Source organism: Canis lupus, chromosome 17, assembly GCF_011100685.1.
Source record: "Canis lupus familiaris isolate Mischka breed German Shepherd chromosome 17, alternate assembly UU_Cfam_GSD_1.0, whole genome shotgun sequence".
NCBI lineage: Eukaryota > Metazoa > Chordata > Mammalia > Carnivora > Canidae > Canis > Canis lupus.
The window spans coordinates 4,549,123-4,566,195 of NC_049238.1; the positions used below are offsets into that span (position 1 = coordinate 4,549,123).

At 44.9% G+C, this 17,073-nt stretch overlaps 1 protein-coding gene across 2 annotated transcripts in view; it reads left to right on the forward strand.

The window, feature by feature from the left end:
• The window catches only part of RNF144A (ring finger protein 144A), a 115,701-nt gene that overhangs the window by 14,544 nt on the left and 84,084 nt on the right, over positions 1-17,073 (forward strand). For both annotated transcript variants that reach the window (XM_038560700.1, XM_038560699.1), the window contains exon 2: positions 11,763-11,960. In XM_038560700.1, coding sequence (XP_038416628.1) covers positions 11,763-11,960 — 198 coding nt within the window. The remainder of the gene's footprint in view (positions 1-11,762; positions 11,961-17,073) is intronic.

Consider the following 17,073-nt stretch of genomic DNA (forward strand, 5'->3'; position numbering starts at 1 on the left):
CTCCCTTTCTGATATTTCCCACTTATTTTTTCTCCTTTCCCCTTTATTCCCTTTCACTATTATTTATATTCCCCAAATGAATGAGACCACATCATGTTTGTCCTTCTCCGATTGACTTATTTCACTCAGCATAATGCCCTCCAGTTCCATCCACATCAAAGCAAATGGTGGGTATTTGTCATGATTCTTGTTCTTGCTCCTGTCTTGATACAACATTTTCTGCCCTCTCTGGCTTTTTTCAAAAATTTCACTGTGTCTTCGATTTTTGCAATTGACTGTGATATGACTAGGTGTACTTTTTTGGGGTATTTATTCTGCTTTATGTTCTCTGAGCTCCCTGAATCTGTAGTTTGGTGTCTGTCTCAACCATTCTTGCTTCAAATATCTTTTTTTTGCCCTGTTCTCCCTTCTCCTTCCAGGATTCCTATTATGCATTATGTTATATAATTTTAAATTATCCTACAGTTCTTGGATGTTCTGTTCTGTTTGTGGGGTTTTATTTCTCTTTTTTTCTGTTTGTGTTTTAGTTTGGGAACTTCCTGTCAAACTCTTCAGGCTCCCTGCTTTTTTTTGCTGCCTGTGCTCAGTCTGCTGGTGAGCCTGACAAAGGCATTCTTCATTCTTTAGCAAGTTTTTTACTCTACAATTTTATTTGATTCTTTCTTTAAAATTCCATCTCTCTGCTGATATAACCTGTGTGCTCTTGCAATTTTGTCTGCTTTTTCCATTAGGGTCTTTAACACGTTCATCATAATTATTGTAAATTGCCTGTCTGATAATTCCAGTATCGGTGTCCTGTCTGAGTTTTGTTTTGATGCTTGTTGTCCTTTCAGATTCTGATTTTTCTTGCCTTTTGGCATGCTTTGTGGGTTTTTCATTGCTCTATTGGGTGTGAGAACTAAGGTGAAAGGTCTCTGGTGTGAGGTTTTGCGTCGTAGATCTGGCTAGAAGCTGAATTGTGTTCATTGTGTGCTGACACTGTAGGCGTGAGAGGCTTCAGTTCCTCTAGGGTCCTGTTTTCATCTGCCCTGTGGGTCTTTGGGGTTTTCTTCTTGAGTAGGTCCATTTCAGCTGTGCTCATTGTGATTGTATGGGACTTTGTTAATGGGCCATAGTGTAAGTGTCAGGGGCAGGAGAAGATTCTGTGCTCTTAGGATTAACCCTCAGTCTTCTAGCAGGCCAGTGCACCCAGCCTGGTCCAGTGTTTCTAAGCTATTTTGTCCCTCCTGGGTGAGCTGAGGAAGATGCAAGGCTGGAGTCAGGTCACTGCCCTTCCTCGGGGCCTGCCGGATGGGTCTGTGTCATGAGGACTGCTCCCAGAATTCTTCACTTGGTAACTATTCCCCTGTCCTGAGCTGAAAATGGGCTTTTCTGGCCTCTTTGCTATGAGAACGGTGGGATTCCTGGGGGTGGGAGTGGGGAAGGGTCAAACCCACAAAAATGTAGGGGTTCCCTCAAGACTGCTCCTAGAGGTTTCTTTTCCACTCTTCAGCTAGTTCGTACTCAGCCCCCAGCAATTCATGAAAATCCCCAAGCAGGTGTTCCTATCAATGGTGGCCCTGATATTCTCCCCCTGATGAGCAGATCATGGCTGTGAATCTCTTTGTCTCACCTGTCTCCAGATTTTGGAGGATTGGTTTGCCCTGTGACCCATTTTCTGATGGTTGCAAGAAGTGCTGGATTCTTGGTTTGTCCAGCATTTTCTTGGGAGGATGTGACCAACAGTTTTCCTGTACGGTACATGTTAAACAGGAGCTAAGCCTCAGACTGCCATCCTCAGAGTTTTATGCCCACATGTGCTCTGCTTCCTTCCTCTTGTTTGGTCATCTACAAGCCCTATGAAGACATGGCCATGGTAGTGGTGTGGGCACCGACGGGCACAGGGCTCTCCCTGCAGTGTGAAGCCGCCCACTGTTGTGTTTATGGGCTTTGACTTTCCAACCTATAAGTAAAATGTAATAAGTCCTCCAGCTTCCCTTCCAGCTTTGACTCTAAATTCTGTTTCTTATAGATGACTTAGAATAGCTTGCAAGGTATACTGTGTAGGTTGTGTGTTCAGAATTCTCAGTTGACTGATAACCTTTGCACCATTAAGCAGAAAATAATTATCTGGATAATCTTTGCATGGATTGTTTCACTTCTCTGTCATCTATGGGCCATGATATAATTGGTTTCCAGATATTAGGCCTTCAAATATTTGTGAAAAAAACTTACAGTGAATGACTGGGATAGAATATTTCCAGGAAATATTTGATTTAAATGTTAGTGTTTAAAAATGAAGTATAAAAGACACCAGACACAGAAGGTCACTTATTGTGTTACCTCATGTATACAGGATAGCCAGCATAGGTAAAACCACAGAGACAGAATGCAGATTGCCGGTTGCCAGGAACTGGACAGGGGGAGGGGTGGCAAATTCCTGTTTAATGTGTAATGTGTTTTATTTTGGGGTGATGGAAGTATTTTGGAACTGAAAGTGCTGATTGCACAACATTGTGAACGTAGTAAATGCCACTGAATCGTTCACTTTAAAATGGTTAATTTTATGTTATGTGAATTTCACTTCAATAAAAGATATATAGTACATTAAAAATTCAAAAATCTAGCGGTACAAAAACTTTTATAGTGCAAATCAATTCTTTCTCCTGCCCCAGGCATTTAGCTGCCAATCAGTTTCTTTCATGTACTTGCGCCCCAGCCCCCTCACGTCCCGTTTTAAATGGGAAATACTGCATATTGCTTTTTGCTACTTAATCTGGAGATTTTTTTTTTTTTTCCTTATTGGCACATAAAATCTACCTTCTTCCTTTTCAAACTGCATAGTCAAAGGAACTATTTCTAAGTTCTTTAAAGTTGGTGTATGTTTTATCTCACCATTCTAATTTTTTTCCCCCTTTGGTCATGCCTCTACTATAACAGGCTTCTTTTTTTTTTTTTTTTTTTTTTTTTTTTTTTTTTTTTTTTTTAACAGGCTTCTTATTTTGTGCCTAATTCAGTATCCAGTTGGGTAAATCAGTCAGCTCTTTGTGTGAGCAGGTTTAAAGCTAAAAATCAGCTTCATTTTTATGAGTCATTTCTCAGAATCAGGAATGATGGTGGAATTAGCCAAATGCCTTTTATCACAAGAGAATTTTTAAAAAAACAACTCTCTTAATTAATTGATAGTCAATGAGCCAATGAATTTGTTCCATAGCTAATTTCACAAATGTCTTCATTATTGGAGAAGGTATTTTATTTTCCCCCAGAGAAGACAAATGTGGAATAACTAACTGCAGGACAGCTCTAAAGGGATGCCTGTGGGGCCTTCTGTCCCCCAGCGTGCATGACCATTAGTGTACAATGCCTGTAGACAGAGATGGCTTTCTTGAAGCAGGACAAGACCTCTATTCATATTAAAGTCAAACAAATTGCATATGCGAAAATCTCCACTTATCTTGGCTGTTCCAGCTGAAATGCATAGAACTATGTTGATTTGGGGAATAGTAACTTGCATGTTGGGCAGCAGCTAAAAGAAATTGTCAACTTGGAAAGACTGGGGAGAAGCAGGATTGCCTTTGGATTACTTTGTGTCTGTGTGTAAGGAGTTATAGGTAAGTGGGGGGGGGGGGGTTCGTGAGCACAGTTCTGTGCTGATGACTAGTTGGCACCAAGTCTAAAAGTGCATTCATTGTGGAGAGGAGAGAAAGACTAGGAGAAGGAGGAGCTTCCATTAACTAATCCCTGTGGAGATGTCAGAGCAGGCCCTGCACCAAGGATTTGCATTGCGCATTTAGCAATGCAAAGCAGGGGGGCCTTTTGGTGGGATTTTAATGCAGAGTTGTGATATGTTGTACTTAACGTGATTTTTCATGAGGCCAAACAAAAATAATAATTTTTTTCTCATCAAAGATCTTTAGCTCAATGGAGCACCTGGGTGTCTCAGCAGTTGAGCATCTGACTTCAGTTCAGGATGTGATCCCGCAGTCCTGGGATCGAGTCCCACATCGGGCTTCCTGCGTGGAGCCTGCTTCTTCCTCTGCCTCTGCCTCTCTCTCTCTCTCTCTCTCTGTGTCTCTCGTGAATAAATAAACAAAATCTTAAAAACAAAAATCTCTAGCTCAAAAAAAATCTTTAGCTCTAAAAACTGAGAGTTATAAATGCAGAAGTTAAAAAAAATCAATTAGGAATAAAATGGAAAGTAAAATTCCCTTTAGTCTAAATTGATTATCAACAGGTTTTTCCTTTTTCTACATTCTTCTAGAAAAATTATGTGTGAGTGTCTTACTTAAAGTTATGTTTCCAAATTGGGTTGTTGTATGAATTGTTTTGTGTTATGTTTTTTTATTTGCCGTTATGTTGTAGACATTTCTTCATACCAGCCCCTCCAGGTTCAGCTCATTCTTGACTTGCATGGATAACACTACAGTATTTATTCACATTGTCCCTCTTGATGGACATTTCAGTGGCTTTCTAGTGTGGCTCTTACAAAGAATGTCACCAAGAATATGTTTTTCATATGTAGGAAATATTTTTGACAGTCTATCTGTAGAGTAAATACTCAGGGTAGCACATGTGGGTCAAAGGTATACATGTGTTTTATATATGTATCTTTAAAGATTCATTTATTTGAGAGAGAGAGCAAGCGAGTGGGGGGACAGGCAGAGGGCTCCATACCCAGAGCAGAGCCCCATGTGGGGCTCGATCCATGACTCTGAGATAATGACCTGAGCCAAAATCCAGTCAGATGCTTAACTGACTGAGCCAGTCAGGCCCCTCTGCATGTTTTATATTAGGAACTATTTCCAAATAATTTTATAAATGGCACCCATTATACTCCTAAAAAATAAATGAAAGTTCCTATTACACCACACTCAACAATACAACAATATTGAGTTCTTGAACAGCCATGTTGAATTTTTAATCATTGTTGATCTGATGGCATCTTTTTTCTTACTTAATTTTGAAGTTTGCTTTGGAAGGTCTGCCCTGCTTCTGGGTTATAAATAATTTAGGCAATTTATGCTTTTTTTTTTTTTTTTCTTTTTTTGGTAACAGGTTGTAGTTTTACCTTTAGGCATTGTTAGGAAACAAGCCTGATTTTTTCCCAGTTGTAGCCTTTGTCCCAATGCTAGTTAATGAAGCACCGGTCTTTCCCCAATCATTTGGAGACAATGCAAAGAAGTATTTAAAGTATCATGTAGAAGATGCCGAGGGGGAGAGGGGTACATGCAGGAGCTCTGCTCTGGATGGACTCAGGCTGCCCCGACCGGCTTCTGACCACAGACCAGGGATCTCCTGTCCTCTCTTGCATGAGCACAGCTCTTGTGCAGCGTCTATGCTCTTGCCTGTGTTGCACTTGCCACTGAGTCTGCCAACATATCTGTCACTGTGGGGTTGATACCTCTTTCTCCTCCTTGCTGCTTCTAGATCACTGTTTCTCTTCTTCCCTAAACATCCCTTGCTCCCTTGAGACACGCATTTCAGACTCCCATCCCCATTCCCTCTTGTTTGAGTCTTCTGACCTATGCCCTCCCTCATCCCTCCTCTATGCCCCCTGAGGATTTTACCAGTATATCCACTGCTTTTGCCATTTGTTCATCTACACAGAAAATCATTCTGAAACTGGGATCCTGTTTCTCCCTAGACCTGCTTTCCAGTCATCTTGTCTTCCATCTGATGTCTCCTGTCTATTTCCAGAGGGATACCTCGTGATTGTGACATCTGGACATCCAGCACCCACTCTGATCACCATCCTCCCTCTAGTCTTTTTTGCACCTGGTCTTCAGAAACATTTGTCCCCACTGGACCATCAGTCCTGTTTCCTTTTCGGTGTTCACTGCCCCCTTACATTCTCACTGTCTTTCCTTCCATGGTTACCTGGCAAAACCCAGCTTTAGCTAAAACACAGTTTTCTGCTACTGTATGCTAGCCCATGAGCTTCTCCGTGGGGCTGGGGGATGCTCATCCTGGCCCCTTGCCTCCCTGTTTCTGACCACAGTGCTCCCTCAGCAGGGTCCAGCAGCCCTGAGGTTTATGAGTGTATGTATGTGTATATATATAATGTCTGAGTGGATGTATATATGCGTGTGTATAATACCTGAGTGTATACATGTATATATGTGATATCTGAGTCTATGTATATACATATAATACCTGAGTATATATGTATAATATGAATATATACATGTATGTATATAATATCTGAGTGTATATATGTGTGTGTATATAATATCTGAGTCTATTTTAACAAACTTCTAAAGGTTTTGAATGCTTATCCCTAACCCTATTTTTTTTAGTGATTCCAGCTGTTTTTTGGTGAATTAATTTAACAAGGAATACCCTTACATGTAGCTCTCCAATAGGACCCATTTATGTATTGGCAGACATACAGTTGGTGAAAGGAATAAATGAGTGGAATAACTTCTGCAATGCATGTTTTTGTACCAGATTGGCTTTTTCAGGTTATCCCAAATAACCAAGTCTTCTGTTCATAATTTGATATACTGTCTATGTTCATATAAAGGAGTGAATTCATGAAATTATATTGAAGTGAAATTGAAATTACCACAGGGGCATACTCATGAGATGAGAAGATTCATCCCATGCTTTAGTATATCATATTTACTTCAAATTATAAGCTACCTCAAGTGACAGAAAACTACTAAAAGTAGTTTTTTCTTTGGGCACTTAAAGGGTAATGTGTGGATATGAAGATTCGTACAACGTCTGAACTCCTTGAGAGCAAGGCCATATCCCACCCATTTAAAAAAAAGAAATTTTTTTTTTTTTTATTTTAGAGGGTGAGGGCAGAGGGAGAGAGAGAATCTCAAGCAGACTCCCGTCTGAGCGCAGAGCCTGATGGGAGGCTCAGTCTCAGGACCTGGAGAGCATGACCTGAACCGAAATTACAAGTCAGGTGCTTAACTGATTGAGCCACCCAGGAGCCCCACATCCCATCCATTTTTTTTTTTTTTTTTTTGGTAATCTCTACCCCTAGCATGGGGCTTGAACTCAGGACCCTAAGATCAAAGAGGAAGCATATCAAGAGTCTCCCGCTTCTCTGAGCCAGCCAGGCGCCCCACATTCCATCCATTTTTGTAGCACTCCTACCCGGTATCTCAGCAGATGGTAGGAGTGAAAAAAAAGGTTGATAGCTGAATATTTACCATTGGTGTTTCGGCTCCACCACGACATGTGCATTCCTGGTGCTCTGCGGCACTGTGCGCTAACAATAGCAGGGCTTGTGGGGAAATGTCAGGACAGGGACCAACCACTCACACTCCCTGCAGCTTTGTAGACAGGGCACTGCGAAGAGCAGAGCTCGCCACCGGGTAAGTGAGCGGCGGCTGGAGGCTGCCACGGCCCGCACCCCGCGTGGATGGACAAGCCACCGTGGGCAGTGCTGCAGCACTATCACTGCTGCCTGGTTGTTGCGCTGGGGCAGTGCAGGTGCAGGCCAGCTCCCTGCCAGTGGGGCTCCGGGGAAGTGAGGTCAGGGGGTTTTGCAACCTGCCAACAAACTGAAAGCCACACGGGCTCATGGCACACCCTCTGGGTCGAGAGCTCTGCATGCAGCCTCCCTTTATAACTCTTGTTAAAAGGCAGCTAGAAAAGTCTCCTGTTGCCTGAGCTCCAGCTGAGCAGAGAGCTTTTCCTTCCTGCTGAAGATGATAATTCTATCCACTGGATCTTCTTATCTGGGAAAAGTGGCAGACGCAGGTTGTAAGAGAGACTGTATTCTGTTGTGTTTTGTTGGAAGGGTCTGAATTTATTGCCAAGTAAAGGCAGAGAATAGATTTGCAAAATTGTGACCAGGTTTTCTGGAGGCTGTGTCTGGATGCGTTCAGGACCGAGGAGGTGCCGCTTTCCGCAGGTGAAGAGGCTTGCTGTGTGCAAGAGCCAGCGGTCTGGGGGCAGGTGCAAGTCTCAGCCTTAACGTGGAAGGCTTTGCACTCAGGAGCCCGGTCCTGAGCAGTGCAGGGGAGTTCCCTGGCCCAGGCCGCGCGTGGGAACGCTTGCCGTGTTAGGCAAAGCGAGGAAGGAATAGCTGTGGGTTTAGCCACTGGGACGTATCTCATGCCTATCAGATTTAAGCATCTGCTGCTCTCTGATGCCCCTCTTTGAAGGGACGAGAAAAACGGAATTGATTTTGTTCTTTGCTCCCTGACCATACGCCTAAAAATAAGTCAAGTTCAAATGTTGGCGTTACGTTCCGAGCAGACACTGTGCTTGAGAAGAGTTTGGGAAATTCAGGGGCTATCTTGCCTTACTTTTTAAAAAACTTTTTCCAGTGATGTTTCTCTCTCTCTCTCTCTAAGTTTATTTGTTTAAGCAATCTTTACACCCAACGTGGGGCTTGAACTCATGATCCCAAAACCAAGAACCACACATTCCACCAACTGAGCCACCCAGGTGCCCCTGATGTTTCTTTTTTAATAATAGTTTCATCGAGGTACAATTCACTATTTTAGAGTATAGTTGACCCTCAGACAACATAGGTTTGAACTGCACGGTCCACTTATACGCATATTTTTTTCTCAATAAATATATACAGTTCTGTGAGTGTATTTTCTCTTCCTCAGGATTTTAACAGCATTTCCTTTTCTCTATGGTACTTTATAAGATTACAGTATGTAATGCACCTAACATACAAAATTTGTGTTAATCGAATGTCAGATGCTTTTATGTGCTTAGTGGACATTTGAATATCTTTTTTGAAGAAATGTCTATTAATACGTTTGCCCACTTTTGACTTGGGTTATTTGTCTTTTTACTATTGAGCTGTGTGGGTTCTTTATATCATCTAGATAGATCCGAGGTCCCTGTTGGGTGTAGGTTTTGTATGTATTTTCTCTTTTGTGGGTTGTTTTTTACTTGTGATGTTTTTGGCCACAGAAAATTTTATTTTATCTTACTATTATTTTTTTAAATATTTTATTTATTTATTCATGAGAGATAGAGAGAGAGAGAGAGAGAGAGAGAGAGAGAGGGGCAGAGACACAGGCAGAGGGAGAAATAGGCTCCATGCAGGGAGCCTCATGCGGGACTCGTTCCCGGGACCCCAGTATCATGCCCTGGGCTGAAGGCAGGCGCTAAACTGCCAAGCCACCCAGGGATCCCCAGACATATGAAATTTTAAATTTTAGTATTTTTTTATTGTTTGTGCTTTTAGTGACATATCTAAGAAACTAGTACCTAATCTAAGGTCACAAAGATTTACTCCTATATTTTTCTCTTAAGTGTTGCATAATTTTAGCTCTTACCCTGAGGTCTGACCTATTGTAAAAGGTATAAGGTCAGGACGCCTCGATGGCTCAGTGGGTTGAGTGTCTGCCTTTGGCTCAGGCCCTGATCCCGGGATCCTGGATCGAGTCCCACATCGGGTTCCTTGTGGGGAGCCTGCTTCTGTCTCTGCCTCTCTCTCTCTCTCTGTGTCTCTCATGAATAAATAAAATCTTAAAAAAAAAGAAAGGTATAAGGTCTGTCTTGTGACTATTCTTGGTGTGTATGTATTTGTCACTTACCCTTTAAAACGTCACGGCATTCTTGTCGACAATCAATTACCCATTAATGTCTGGGTTTATTTCTGGACTGGTCCATTCTAACCCAGTGATCTGTAGGTCTGTCCTTAGGCCAGTGCCACACCATCTTTTTTGTTTTTTTTTTAAAGAATTTATTTCTTTATTTCTTTATTTCTTGGAGTTCAATTTGCCAACATATAGCATAACACCCAGTGCTCATCCCATCAAGTGCCCCCTCAGTACCCATCACCCAGTCACCCCCATCCCCCGCCCTCCTCCCTTTCCACCACCCCTTGTTCGTTTCCCAGAGTTAGGGGTCTCTTATATACTGTCTCCCTCTCTGATATTTCCCACTCATTTTCTCTCCTTTCCCCTTTATTCCCTTTCACTGTTTTTTATATTTCCCAAATGAATGAGACCATATAATGTTTGTCCTTCTCCGATTGACTTACTTCACTCAGCATAATACCCTCCAGGTCCATCCACATCGAAGCAAATGGTGGGTATTTGTCGTTTCTAATGGCTGAGGAATATTCCATTGTATACATAGACCACAGCTTCTCTATCCATCATCTTTCGATGGACACCGAGGCTCCTTCCACAGTTTGGCTATTGTGGACATTGCTGCTAGAAACATCAGGGTGCAGGTGTCCCGGCATCTGTATCACTGTATCTGTATCTTTGGGGTAAATCCCCAACAGTGCAATTGCTGGGTCGTAGGGCAGGTCTATTTTTAACTCTTTGAGGAACCTCCACACAGTTTTCCAGAGTGGCTGCACCAGTTCACATTCCCACCAACAGTGTAAGAGGGTTCCCCTTTCTCCATATCCTCTCCAACATGTGTGGTTTCCTGCCTTGTTAATTTTCCCCATTCTCACTGGTGTGAGGTGGGATCTCATAGTGCTACACCATCTTGATTACTATAGCTTCTTCTTCTTCTTCTTCTTCTTCTTCTTCTTCTTCTTCTTCTTCTTCTTCCTTCTTCTTCTTCTTCTTCTTCTTCTTCTTCTTCTTCTTCTTCTTCTTCTTCTTTTCTTCTTTTTGACATCAGGGAGCATGACTCCTCCAACTTTGCATTTCTTTTTCATTGTTCTTGTGGCTCTTCGAAGTCTCTTAGGTTTCTTTCTTTCTTTCTTTCTTTCTTTCTTTCTTTCTTTCTTTCTTTCTTTCTTTTCATAGAGATGCAGAGAGAGAGAGAGGCAGAGACACAGGCAGAAGGAGAAGCAGGCTCCATGCAGAGAGCCTGACGTGGGACTCCATCCACGGTCTCCAGGATCACGCCCTGGGCTGCAGGCGGTGCTAAACCACTGCGCCACCAGGGCTGCCCGTCTCTTAGGTTTCTACCCGAATTTCAGAATCAGCTTGTCAATTTCCAAACAACAAGAAAAAGGAGAAACTGGTTTTTGAAAGGACATTACATTGAACCCGAGGATCAAGTTGCTATCCTAACAGCGTATCTTTCAACCCGTGTGTGCAGAATGTCTGTTTATTTAGGTCTTTGGATTCTCATACTGATGTTTTGGTAGTTTCTGCTGTACAGGTCTTGCACATCTTTTGTTAAATTTATTTGTAAATATCGTATTCTTTTTGATACTGTTCTAAAACAGGTCTCTTTTAACAGCATACTTTAAAAAATCCATTCTACCCATTTCTGCCCTTTGATTGGAGTGTTTAGACCATTTTATATAATTACCGATAAGGTAGAAATTATGCCTACTGTTTTGCTGCTTGTTTCCCATGAGTCCTGTGTCTTTTCTGTTCCTTTATTCCTCTGTTGTACCTACTTTTATGCTAAGTAGTTTCCAGTGGACCATGGTAATTCAGTTGTTTATTTTTTAATATATATTTGAATGATTTTCTTAGCGGGGTTACCTTAGGGATTATAATTAACATAGTCTTGACTTATTTTTAAGCTTGTCAGTGGACCCGAATCTGTCCCTAGAGGAATCCAATTGGGAGAAATCTGATGACTATGACGGGGGGAGGACAGAAGGGAACACCTTCTGAGAATGATCTGTGTGGGTTGGTTTATCTGTTAACTGTTTGGTGGAATTTGGTTTATCCCACAAACCTCTCCAGTGAACTTAGATACTTCCCAAATATTTGATCTGATAGAATTTTTAGTAATCATATCAAGAGCCTTCCTTCCTGGCCCGGAGATTTGAAAGGTCAGTTCTGGGGTGATTGGAGGTCAGCACGGTGGTCCTCGCTTCCTCCTCCTGCAACCTGCTGTCTGAGCTGTGCTCTCCTCACGTTTCCCAGGTGCCGAGCACCCTACGGGGTCTGCTACGCTCCCGATCCCCAGGTCTAGAGGGACCCCAGTGCCCAGGACCCTGTCCCACGGCTCCTTATGGACGGCCTGTCATGAAGAGAGGAACCAGCTGAATGCACAAAAGCCCATCAGGACACCAGGATTTGACCAGAAGACAGTTCCTCTCCTCCCCTCAGGACTTCTCGGAGGTAATTTTGAATTTGGAAAATGAAGGCTTGAAAACTTTCGTTTATGACTTAGTAGAATCTCAGCCAGTGGGAAGACTATCCCGCTGCCTGGGTGGATTTTTCTCTACCTCTTGAGCTACATCATGTTAAGCAGTTACCGAGTACACTTCTGAATTAATTTTAAGGATGATTCTTGACATATTATGTTAAGCTGTTATAGTAATTAATATTTTATGAAGATTTCCACACGGGTCCTCATTTACTGCTTATAGCAAGCTGTGGGGTTGATATTGCTAGTGTCATGTTGTACATCAGGAAACAGGTCTAGAAGATGTATGCAGGGTCTCACTGATTCATTAATTCGTCGAGAACCTAAGGGCTGTGCTCCTGCGTTGTGCCAGATGCCGTTTTATTTTATTTTTTTAAAGATTTTATTCATTTATTTGAGACCTAGAGGAGAGAGAGAGCGAGAGAGAGAGGGAGAGAGAGCACATGGAGGAGGGGCAGAGGCAGAGGGAGAAGCAGGGAGCCTGACGTGGAGCTCGATCCCAGGACCCCGAGATCATGACCTGAGTGTAGGGTAGATGAGCCACCGACCGAGCCACCCAGGTGTCCCGCCGGGTGCTGCTCTAACTCAGGACACACAGTGAACACAGCAGACACAAACCCCTGCTTCCATGGCAGTATGAGTGGAGGATGGGGGTGGGGACGGGCACAGAGACAGGCCACAGGCAGCTGACAGCGTGAAGAAGGAAATTACATGTTTCGTGACAAGGCATGAATATTGTGGAGGAAAGGAAAAGTAGACCAAGTTTAAGAGGGTGGGGCAGGTGACAGTTTTAAAGGGAGTGGTCAGGAAGGCGTCAGTAAGAAGTTAACGTTTGAACACGGATTTAAGGAGTTGTGCTAACTAACCACTTAGCGTCTGGGACGAGAGCATTGTAGTTAAAAGGAAAGGAAGGTGCAGAGGTCCACAGGCGTGTTGGAGAAACACCAGGGAGGCAGGGCGGCTGGAGGGGAACCAGGTGGTCAGGAGGTAGCAGGGATCTGAGCATGTCTATCTGCAGGCTGTTGGGGAATTCTAGTTTGGATGATGGGAAGTCAGTGCCGGGTACTAAGCAGAGAAGGGACAGGATCTGCATTCCATTTTAACAGGCTCATTCTGGCCTCTGTGTTGATACAGGATGTAGGGGGTGGGGGATGAGGATAGCCGAGGAGACCATTTAGAGGCCCATAGAGAAATCCATTATACTAATTCAGAGAAGACATAATGGTGGCTTGCTCCACTGGTGGCCGTGGAAGTAGTGAAAAGTGGTCACATCGGGATACAGTTTGATGACAGAGTCCTTGAGATGTCCTATGGGTGTGGGGTGGTGATAGGAAGGGACAAGTCTGTAGGTACATCAACGATTTTAGCTGGTGTAAGTAGACAGAGTTGTTACCCGTGAGACGGGCAAGTCCGCAGGTAGAGTTGGGGTACAGAGAGGGATTAGAATTGAGTTTTGAGCACTTTGAGGGAGTCTTAGAGATGCGGAGTGACGGTGGTATATAGATCCTCCTGCTGAGGCCTGTGATCTGAGCTGGAGTTTAATGGGAGCCTTGGGCCTGTGGACGGCCTTTAGAGGAAGAAGATCAGATGAGATCCCAGGGAAAGGAGGGCTTTGAGGCCGGGGCCCTGTGACATTTGTAGCCCTAAGAAGAGGAGGAGACAGCAAAGGAGACCAGGCAGGAACAGCCAGAGATGTACAGGGAGACCGAGCGGGTGGCATCTGGGAAGCTTCATGAAGTCATCTAGGAGCCAGGGGCTTACAAGCTGATGGTCCAGGTGGGATGAGCGCTGAGAGCCCTCTTGGGTCAACGCCATGCGGGTCCTTGGTGGCTCTGGTGAGAAGAGTAAAAAGACACGGGGGTCTGGTGACCGTGGCAACAGAAAAGCGCCGTTGGAGTGGGTAGAGAGGGACGGATGGAGGGGAGGGGTTGGAGAAACAGATTGTTGACAACTGTTTTGAGAAGCTTTGCTGCCAAGGGAGCAGAATATGGGGTGGTGTCTGCTGGGTAACGAAGGCCAAGAGACTTAATTTTCAGTGGGAAGCATTAGCATCACACTTGCGTGCTGGTGGCAGTGAGTCAGTAGAGAGTGAAAAATTGATAATGCAGGGCGGGGGGTTGTGGCAATCGTTTCTCGAGCCGGTGAGAGGTGCATCTGTGTACACGCATACCTGCTTGAGGAGGCGGGCAGGTAAATGTGTGGGGTGGGGGATAGGCTGGCGAGATTCGTGGGTGCCCAGGCGTGCCGCTCACTCAGCAGGCTTCTTCTGATTGCTTATATTTTCTTTGTGAAATAGGAGACAGGGTGGCCAGCTGAGAGTGCTGCAGTGGAGGAGAGGTTGCACATTTGGGAAGACAGGGGGAGGCGTGAAGAGCCCTTTAGCACGAGTGGTCACGTCAGTGTGATCATGTGTTTCTTTAGACAGCTCTGCTGGGGACTCGAAGGCACCCAGTAGGTCAAGAATTGAATTCTTGTTTGGCTGAGCAGAGATGGAGATGGGGTGCAGAGTGACCATGTGTATGCAGGAGGCAGGTGGCCCTGGGCAGACGGATCTGCAGGCGGTGATGCAGGGGCTAGCGAGAAAGAGCCTGGGCTGGATGGAGATGGGTGGAGGAGGTGCTGAGGAGGGTCAGCACTGTCCGGTCAGGGGTCCTGAGTGGTTGAGGGACACAGGTGCTGGGCTGCAGTCACGCAGGGACCCTGGGTAGAGGGCCTTCTGCAGGCCCTGGCTCCTCGTTACTCAGCCTGGCTTCTGCTGTTGGACTTCAGAGCGAGCAGCCACGAGGCCCCTGGAGTGATGCTGGGAGTGCACACTGCTTTGCTGAGGCAGAGCGAGGTGTGCGGAGGTGTGCAGGCCCTCCTCACCGCGGAAAGGAAAGAGGAAACGTGGACGTTGACATTTGCAGCTCCCCCTCCCCTTCTTCACATGCCTTGGAAACTATGTGTGTGCTCACCTTTTGTTTTTTAACCTTAACCTTAACACTTGAGGGTTACTGCATCTACTTGTGCAGTGCACGTACTGGCGCAGAGGCCCAGAGCGTGTGCTCAGGTGTGCGGGAGCCGGCAACACTCCCTGGAGAAGAGGCGCCGTGAGGCTGCGTGCAACCGGCCTTTCTTCCTGCCCACGCGCACCTCCCAGGACGTTCTGTTCGGGAGTCTCTGTCTCCAGCAAATTCCGAGAGCTGGGAAATGGCTTCACAGTCACAAAAAATTCATGTTGAAGAGGCCAGAATGCCAGAAAATGACATTCCAGCACAAGCAGAGATATTTTTAAATGTTTGGGATTTATAAAGAGAAACAGTCTTCATGGGATCTAAACCTCCCCCGATTCACACTTCTGTGATTGAAGTAGCTAAATCCGAAAGATAATTCTGGTTGGTTTTTTCCGTCCAGTGGAGACTGTCATTGGTGGGAAAAGATGTCCTGGGCTGAGAGCCCCCCCGCCGAGCCGCGCCCTCCCCGCCCCGGGGCCTTGGCCGTGACCGGGGAAGGGCTGGCGCTGACCGCGTGCCTCTGCTCAGCCCGGGCTGGTGAAGCGTTAGGGCAGAGGGCGTTCAAAACACTAACTAGAACCGAAAATCCCAGTAGCCTGCTCCTGTGCCATCGGTTTCAGAGCAGCCGAGGGGGTTCAATGAGCAGTATTTTTAGAAAATGGCAAGTTAAAGATGCTGTTGTGAGCTGCTGTGGCTGGAAGCTCTGTGCAAATCAGTCCTAGCGACCGCATTTTCCACTTGTAGCTCCGTCGCGTTGCCCTCTCTTTGTATTTATTTTTGTTCTCTTCTCATTTGTTTGAGAGCTTGGGCGGCTCTGGTATCCCTGCTGCTCTGCGGGCTCCACAGGCAGCGGCGTGTGGCCTGGGCACGACCTGAGGGGCGCTCTGGGTTTCCACCTGCCGGGCGCGGGGGCCGGAGGGGCGAGAGGGAGACAGGGCGCGTTCCTGGGGGCACAGGCCTCTCTGGACGGTCAGCTGGCATCCGGGCTTGGGGAGCATCCGGGCTTGGGGAGCATCCGTCCGTGCAAGGCCATGTGCTGGGGCCCGGGGGGTGGGGGGTGCAGAAAGGGAAGGCATCTCAGCGTTACTGTTTTCCTTTGACTGATGTTCATGAGCTGACCACGTGGAACTCCAGTCCCAGTCCCAGGATGGAGGCGATGAGGAGTGGCTGCTGAGCCTGGGAAGTTGCCCTGGTGACTGGGACGGGGACAGTGGGGGAGGACAGAGGTGTCAGGAGCCACTGTGGGCTGGACCCTGAACACCCGGAGTTAGCGTCTATTCTGGGGCTGAACCATTAACATTAACATTTGTGAAAGGTAGTGATAGGATTTTAAAAAAAAAATGTGTCCTGGATGGATACATTGCAAGCTGTTGTGCTTCCAATACTAAGAGAAGATTGGAGGCTGCCAGAAGAGTCGAAAAGGAAAAGTTTGATCATGTGACCTAACAAAATTAAGGGAAATCCCTCCCCATGATTTTAAAAACATCCTGCTTTTTTTTTGTTGTTGTTATTCCTAAAAGCCTAACAACAGAGCTTCGTAGACACATGCCTACACAGTTAGCAAAGAAATCCCGTGCCTTCCCTTGTACTTAGAGTTGCATAAATAACTTATGATCCTAGCTACCTGTAACATTGCTTGATTAAATATCAATGAGGAAACCATTAGTATCGGGTCATTGTAATTTATTATAAAACGGATAACATAACTCAATTACCTCAATCTCATTTTCATTCTGACTTTACTGGTTTTAATAATTGATTTTATGAGTCTGTTCCATAATTGATTTCTAGTGTCTTAAAAAGTATCAACCCATGTTTTTGAATTTAATAATAAGGGGATAGCAAGGAAGTCTGATTGGCTGATTAGTTTGGCAGTGAAAGGGCCTGAGAAGTCTCTTAAGTTATTAGAAGAACTTAAATATGCACAGGCCTGCGATTGAAGCATTGTTGTAATAAAATCGTGCATTGGTAAGTGCGTAGTGGAAGGTACATTAAACTGAAAGGTGCATTAAAATTTATATTTTTTCAAATTCTTTCTGAATATGTTGGTTTAAACAAGGTGCCTCTAAGAGAAAAAGTCATGAGTGCAATT